Source organism: Frankliniella occidentalis, unplaced genomic scaffold (genome assembly GCF_000697945.3).
Source record: "Frankliniella occidentalis isolate FOCC.00 unplaced genomic scaffold, Focc_3.1 Scaffold435, whole genome shotgun sequence".
Taxonomy (NCBI): domain Eukaryota; kingdom Metazoa; phylum Arthropoda; class Insecta; order Thysanoptera; family Thripidae; genus Frankliniella; species Frankliniella occidentalis.
In genome coordinates, this window is record NW_026267555.1 from 21,240 (window position 1) to 28,743 (window position 7,504).

Sequence of the window (7,504 nt, forward strand, 5' to 3'; positions counted from 1 at the left end):
AGAGAGAAAGAAAGAGAGGGGGGGGGGGTAGAGCTGCTTGTCCCAGTCGCGGATTATCGGGGGCCCCACCGAGAGCAGCCCCCTCCTTCTCCCCTGCCCCACTCGACGACACAAAAAGCGTAGAAGCGCGCGCGCGTGTGGACAGCTTTGTCCTTGGCGGCACCCGTCCACACCGAACAAGCCATCACTAAAATAATAAAAATTGAATAAGAAGACCGGTGGGCTGGAACAAAAACCGGAGGGAAGCAGGGGAAAAGGGGGGTAGCAAGAACACGCTAGACGAAGGGCGAAGGGGGCGCGTTCTACACGATAAGCGGTCGCGCCCCGGGGACTTTGCGAACAGTGTGCCGGGAACCGGCACTGCGCCGCTGAGCGCCGTCAGCTCCACGTCTAAATCTTGAGTGACGCCAATTAGAGAGTGAAACAGAGAAAGAGAAGTGAGAGACTGAGAGCAAGAGAGAGGGGTAGAGGGGGGGCGGGGCGGAGCGAGAGTGATGCCAGATCAGCGAGCGCGCTACCTCTAAACTTGACCTCCCGACAGGATCCAGATCACTGTGTCATGCATACACGAAAAAGGGATTGCCCTGCCGGCTGCCGCTTCACGCTGCTGTCGTGTTCCGGCACGTGTCAGTTACTATCAAAATACTGGCCGACACCTGTCCTGTCAGTTACTATCAAGATACTAGCTAGGACCTTCGGGCCTCGTGCTCGCCTCGCAAAGGCAAACGCTATGCATGATATGAAAAGGCACACATTCACCCATTTGAGTAGGGTTTACGTGTTTAAAGGTAAAGGTGTTTAGTTTATGCATATATAGTACCGTGCACGGTCATCGAGGTATTCATTCAGTAAATACTGAACACATCATGACCGAAGTTAAATTTCCAGAGCGAAACCGTGACGAAAATGAAAGTACAATATCTCCTCAAACGCTTCAGAACGGAGACAACATAGAGGCGAGCATGTGCGTGAGCATTCGTGGTACATCCCTACCTCAAACCCGCTTCACTTTGAGGCCCCCCACCCCCTTTCCCACCACCACCGCCTACTCCTTTCGTCTCTGTCTCTCTCGCCGATTCGCGGAAGGCAGTCGGGCGAAAAGCGATGTTGTTGGCAAGACAATGCGCGTCATGACGGTACGGAAACAGCTCAATCTGCACGCGTCACAGGGCAGCACGCCCGTCACCCCGGCAGGCAGACACACACACACACACACACACACACACTCACGTCAGTTCACGTTAGGGATCAGCGACAGACAGACAGCAGCCTACTCGCCATCAGCAGTGAAGTGGAACGGTGGGTAGATTTCTACCTGGCCTCTGACGGTCAGAGTGTGGGCATTTAACGCCTTGGTGCGGCACCAGCACTGCTGACTGTGCCTTTAAACTTGAACAGAACAAGCCAAAAGGGAGGGTTTTATAGTAGAAAACGATCCCATATTCCGTTGCGACGCTTTAGACGTTCTGCTGGAGCTCAGCGGCGTCACCAGCTCCGCTCAACAAATCCAATACTCGCTTGGCACACGGTCCGGCCGGGCAGGCCAGGCGGGCAGCAGGGAGGAGGGCCCTCGTCCGATGCTGTTGTGTTAGGCCGGCGGCCGGCGCCATGGAGGGAAAAGGAAAAATAACACCCCCAGTAGCAACAAAAAAAGGCAAAAAATAAAATATATATGAAATAAAAAAAAATGAAGAGGCACAGCGCGCAACGCGATTCACCCCGTCATATTATTCACCGAGTCGAAGCGAGCAGCAGGGCTGGCCTGGCTGGCTTGCCGGTAGTCCATTCCAATGGGCGTTCAGGACCCCGACTGTCGTCCATCACCGAGCGAGGGGGTCAGGGGACCGTCAGGGGACGGGAAGGAAACTGTAGTACAGCGTCAGACATCTACTGAACGGCCGCGCCTCTGTCAGCCTCCATACCCCAGCGGACAGGTTGTTAGGGTGCCAGAAACGGTTTCACAGACCTAAAGTCTCTCTTACTAGACTAGATGCTGTCGCGATCGGATGAAAAAAAAGCGGGCTATGGTAAGGGCGTCGTCATTCGAGTTCGAGTGGTGGAAAATTTCCGAGAGAGGGGGGCAAAAAGAGAGGGAGCAGAACAGTTGTCAAGCAGATGGGCCTGAACCGTGCAAATCGTTGATGGATTTCTACATCTGTCTCTTTCCTTTCTCCCAACTCGCATTCTTCCTTTTTTTTCATGCCACTACACCCACACCACGGCGGCAGCTGTTCCGCGTAACGCTCATTGCGGCATAATATGAACTCCAATATGAAAGTGTAATGGCGCGCGACGTCCGGAAGCCCTAACCTTCTCGCTGGAGTGACAGCCCGCTCTTCCGGGCACCCCCCTCCCAGCCACGCGCCAGCCGAGCGCCACCCGAGCGACACGCAAACCCGTTAAAACCTTCCGGTACTCTTTGCCACCACTTGCGTCATGGTTGGCAGCCCACGCGTTTATTTTTTTTCTTCCCTTTAACCTACTCCTCTGTTTTTAATGTAGCTGCTACGAAATGCGAAAAAAATGAGATGGCCTTTCTGCGTGGGGTCGCACAACGCTATTTTCTTTGCCAACTTTTTTGCCGCGCTCATTTTCAAAATAACGCGACGTAGATATATCCAGCACCTCGCCCCGCCCAGTAGCACAGCGGCAACTGTTTGAATTAATCTTGGCGAGCAGCGTGCGGCCTTAACCCACACTCGTGTCGCACAAACACGGACTGCACTAATGAATCTCGAGCAACGTATCAGCTGCAGTCCGACCGACCTTGCGAGGAACGCAGTCGCAGCGAGCACGACTGTGGCGCGCGCACGTAGCTAACCCCACGCGACCCGTTAGAAACGTTTTGCCTCTTACAGTATTTGTTTGCGAATAGAAACGTTTTGAAACAAAAAACATTGCTTCAGATTTTGTGACCGGTTTGGAGAAAGATAATATAATAATGAATCAAAAAATTAATGATGGCATTGGAGGGTTTGTCAGTACGTTTTTCAAGAGCGTCTTAGAACGCGAGAGCAAAGTAGGGGGACACAGACCGGAGGAGAATGAGCTAAACCTAGAGTTCATATCATGATTTAAAGGGATATTATGTTTGCGCAGCACAGCTAAACTACATAGAGAAGTTACACTACATTTTGATCACTCCCTCCAAGGCCGCCGAACGTGTCGGCCCCTGCAGACGAGGGCTGGGCCGTACCGCAGCGGCCCGGTGTGGAGCGGGTGGCCTACCCCGCCGCTGGCAGGGGCCCGGGGTCGCCGCGCGCCCGGGGCTGCTGACCGGCAGTGTGGGGTCGTCGTGGGGAAAGGTAGGGTAAGGGGGAGGGTGGGAGCAGGGCGGGGGCGGAGCGGGGATCGGGGCGACCTCATCGCACACCGCACCGCGGCTCAATCCGAACTGCCGGGCGCGCAGCCACGCCTCGCAACCCCAATGTCATCTGTTGGTCTATAACCGCGTTGTGTGTGGGTGTGTGCCGGCGCGCCGCGCCCCGGAAACGACCGCATTCTCCTGCCGCGCGCTATTTTTAGCCCGCCCTTCTGCTTTTAAAAAAGCATTAAAGCGGGCTTATGCAACCGCCCTCGTGTCCGTCTGTCTGTCCGTCGTCCGTGTAAGAGGAAGGAGATGAGCTAGAGGTCTGCAAATTTCAGGGTATCTTAGGGGTCACTCCTGGACAACGAAACGCCTGGTGCAAATCCTAGCAACCACCCCTGAGGGGGTGAAAGGGGGTAACAAAGAAATAGGGGTTGGTCCAAAAGTAGAAGAAAAATATTTTTTTTATGGTCTCCTAAGGGGTAACTCGTGAAAGTAGAGCCCTTTGGGCGAAAATTTTGTCCGTTTGACTCTATCTTGAACCGTTTGGGCGGTAGAGTGCTTTTTTCGACAAAAATATGGCGAAAATGACACGTTGCACATAAAGACGGACAAGGAGGCGTCCAATCGTAAAATGTCAGAGGAAGTACCCCCCCAAAACAATACATTCTGAATCAGAAACTACCCTCGCATTAGCCGTATCTTTTACTGTTTCGGCCCTAGAGGTGGATATATTGAAAACAATGGCAAAAAGTCAAGTTATAAGACTCTTTGACAAACAATATACAATCTAAAAACTGCGTGGGTTCATTTTTTTTTAAATTTTTAAGCAAAGCAGAAGGGTGGGGTGTAGTCACGGTGTTGCCCCGTTACAGTCTTTTGTCATTTCCAAGGAGCAAATCTCTAGGGCCGCAGGCCCCCCGCCGAACGCTTTAGTTTACTCAAATATGCAAAGTAATTTACCGGTCACATTATTTATTTGACTATGCACTTCAGTAAATCGCGAGACTAAAATGGTCGGGCCGAAGGCCCGACCATCGCCGCCGGCAGGCCAAGCAGGCTCGGCCCCTGCCGAACGGAGTTGCCGGCGCAGCGAAGTGGAGCTGGCAACTCCGTTTGGCGGAAGGGCGGGCCTGCTTGTTCCTTCGGCTATCCCATTCCGCACTCCCCCCCCCCTTTTCCTATCCACTTTCTCTCTCTCTCCTCTGTGGCCGCAGTCGCCGCCCGGAGGTGACGCAGGATAATTTTGGGGGTGCGACGCGACGGCCAACGCCGCACGGGGGAATGGTATGTTTGGGCGTGGCGCTCACGTGACGTATCCGACCGGGAGAGAGAGAGAGAGAGAATGCGCGTGGTTTGCGGTCGCGGGGTCTGGCGCGGTTTTACTCTATATACTCTCTCGCTCCGAATGGCCACAATGCAGCCCGCGATTGGCCCTGACGCACTTTTTCAACCAAAGTAAACGACCCGCTGGTGTGGTTTCCGCCGGTTTCCCCCCTTTACGTGTTGACCGCAGCGGAGGGACGTGGTGCGTCCGAACGCACACCTTTTACCTCGCGGTTCTTCATCCTCCCTTATTCAGGAACAAACCTAACTTTGTCGGTCGACAGCGGCGCGCCTCGGCGGCGGCGAAGGTGCCAAGGAAGAGAAAAGGGAGAGAAGGAGAAGAAAAAGAATTGGCCTCTTTCGGATGCCAGCCGCGAGCAATATACCAAGCTGATTGAAACAGCGTCCGCGCCGCAGCACTGCCGACCTCCTGGCTCATAGAAATCGCAGTGGCGAGCGGAGCAGGGCTGGGAGGGGAGGCACGTTGGGGAGGAGAGCGATGCCCCGCGCCGTTTATTTACCATTTCACCTTAGCAGCCCAACACGGCCACACAGCACAAAAAAGGACACTACGTTGTGACTTGGAATTCATCGACGAGCAAAAATTTTAAAGTCGTAAATTGACGATAAATTGAACACTGTGACAAAATCGTAGTTTTACAGGGAAATGTTCCACGTTATGCGTCGTACAATTTCAGTTTGAAATTGTAAATTGCAAATTTGTAAAGTATTTTGCAAATAAAAAATACAACGAAATGTTGTAAAATAGCAGGGATACTTTTCACAGGGTTAACATTATTGTACATAAACGAAGATATTTTGCACATTGACCGCAGCGTGGGAAGTTGAGTTTCTACGTCCATATTAGTCAGGAAGGTTGAGCAGATCTCGCTTCCGGTTCATACTGTGAAAAATATCATCGTAAATTTACAAAAAAAAATGTAAACTCGAATTATAATTTAAGTTGTAAATTTACGACAGCATATTTCCTACTCGCCAAGGGATTTGAAGTTGATACATACAGCCGCACACAGCACGTAATTTTACGATTACAAATTGTAATTTTACAACTTGCGTCAAGGGAAATTTTCCTCTAAACCTACCTACTTTTTTCACAGTGTTATGAATATTTTGGTATACAATATCAAAACGTATACGATAATATGCTTACGCCTATTCCAAAAATGTGTTATGTGATGCGTTCCAGTGGGGAGGTTTAAGCCCTTGGGGGTCACTTCAATGTATACTTTGACTTTACCTACTTTCGAAGATTATGCAAAGACTGAATTCTATGGGAGCAAAATAACAGCAATACTACTCACATCGCATGTCAATGGTGACCGAGCTGAACACAGGTCTGGAGATGTTGCTGTTGGAGGCCTGGCACTGCAGGGCCTCGTGCAGGTGCCGCCTGCTGAGCCGGGCCATGTGCAGCTTCCGTGACCGGGGGCCTTTGCTCTGGCCGTAGCCGAGGTCCGTCGTGTCGGTGGCCTCGAGCTGCTGGGTGCCCCGCCACCACGAGAGTGTCGGCGCAGGGTGGCCTGCGGAAGACGAGACACGCATACCGTTAGGAAAACAACAAACAAACACGACAAAGAACATCACAGGAAAAGGCGGGCGGACGAGCGAGCTTCATAACATCAGGTTATCACATCGGAGAGAGCCTGGGAGATGATGATACCCGCCGTAAAAGCTTGCTGGGTGGTGCCACCCTCCCCCTCTCGCCCCCGCCATGCAGCGCCCTCGCGTCTTTATGTCCGTCTCCTTAATAAGCGAGCCACATCCGGGGCACGGGCCTCGCAGCAGCAGTCACCCCACAGACTGCAGGAGCAGCAGTCATCCCAACAGACTGCAGGAGCAGCAGTCATCCCCACAGGCTGCAGCAGCAGTCATCTTCACAGACTGTGGCAGCAGCAGTCATCCCCACTAACTGCAGCAGCAGCAGTCATCCCCATAGACTGCAGCAGCAGTAGTCAACCTAGCGGAATGCAGCAGCAGCAATCATCCCAACAGAATGAAGCAGCAGCAGCAATCATCCCAACAGAATGCAGCAGCAGCAGCAGCAGGCATCACCACAGACTGCAGCAGAAGCATAGCAGCAGCAGTCATCCTCACAGACTGCAACAGCAGCAGCAGCAGTCATCCCCACAGACTGCAGCAGCAGCCATCCCAACAGAGGGCGGCAGCAGCAGCAGACATCCCCACACAGACTGCAGCAGAAGCCATCCCAACAGAAGGCAGCAGCAGCAGCAGGGGCATGGTACGTCGCGCAGCCAGCCCTCCCCTCGCCGCTGGGACCAGCCCGTCCCGTCCCGCGAGGGCTCGCACCACTCGGCCGCGCTCCGCCCCGCCCGGCCCCGCTCTGCCCTGCTGCTTTATGGCGCGAATAATGCATCAAGACATGGCTTTCCATTTACGGGGGAATGTCCTGCATGTTGCGGCGCGCTCTTATGTGTTGTGTTTCGGGGGGCCCCCCGTGTGGTGGCGGCGGGCGGGCGGGGCGCGAGGGGTGGGACCATACTGCAGATCCAGTTGGGCCATACGCGTGAAACCTCATCTAATGTGAGTATAGATATTTAAAACACGAGTGAAACAAATACAAAATGGCGTATCCACCTGCGTCGTCTGGAGTAAACAAGACGGGTGATTATGGGATCATTCTACGTGCATTGTTCGCAGGAGGAGCCTATGACAGGTAGAAGGGGAAGGTGGGGTACTATGGGACACGGGGAACTATGGGACACACTCAAAATCCGCGCCACGGTTGCCCGAGGAGTCACGCGCGTGTTGCCATCTTTTTCTCCTGGGGTCAGCGAGTGTTTTAATATAGGGTGGTTAGTTACCCGTTGCGGCAGTCCGGTGTTAGAGGCG

At 53.3% G+C, this 7,504-nt stretch overlaps 1 protein-coding gene across 1 annotated transcript in view; it reads right to left on the minus strand.

Annotated features, from left to right (window-relative positions):
* The window catches only part of LOC127751339 (nephrin-like), a gene marked incomplete at its 3' end in the record, with an annotated part of 42,716 nt that overhangs the window by 19,059 nt on the left and 16,153 nt on the right, over nt 1–7,504 (minus strand). The window contains exon 3 of the mRNA XM_052274768.1: nt 5,956–6,174. Within this exon, the coding sequence (XP_052130728.1) occupies nt 5,956–6,174 (219 nt within the window). The remainder of the gene's footprint in view (nt 1–5,955; nt 6,175–7,504) is intronic.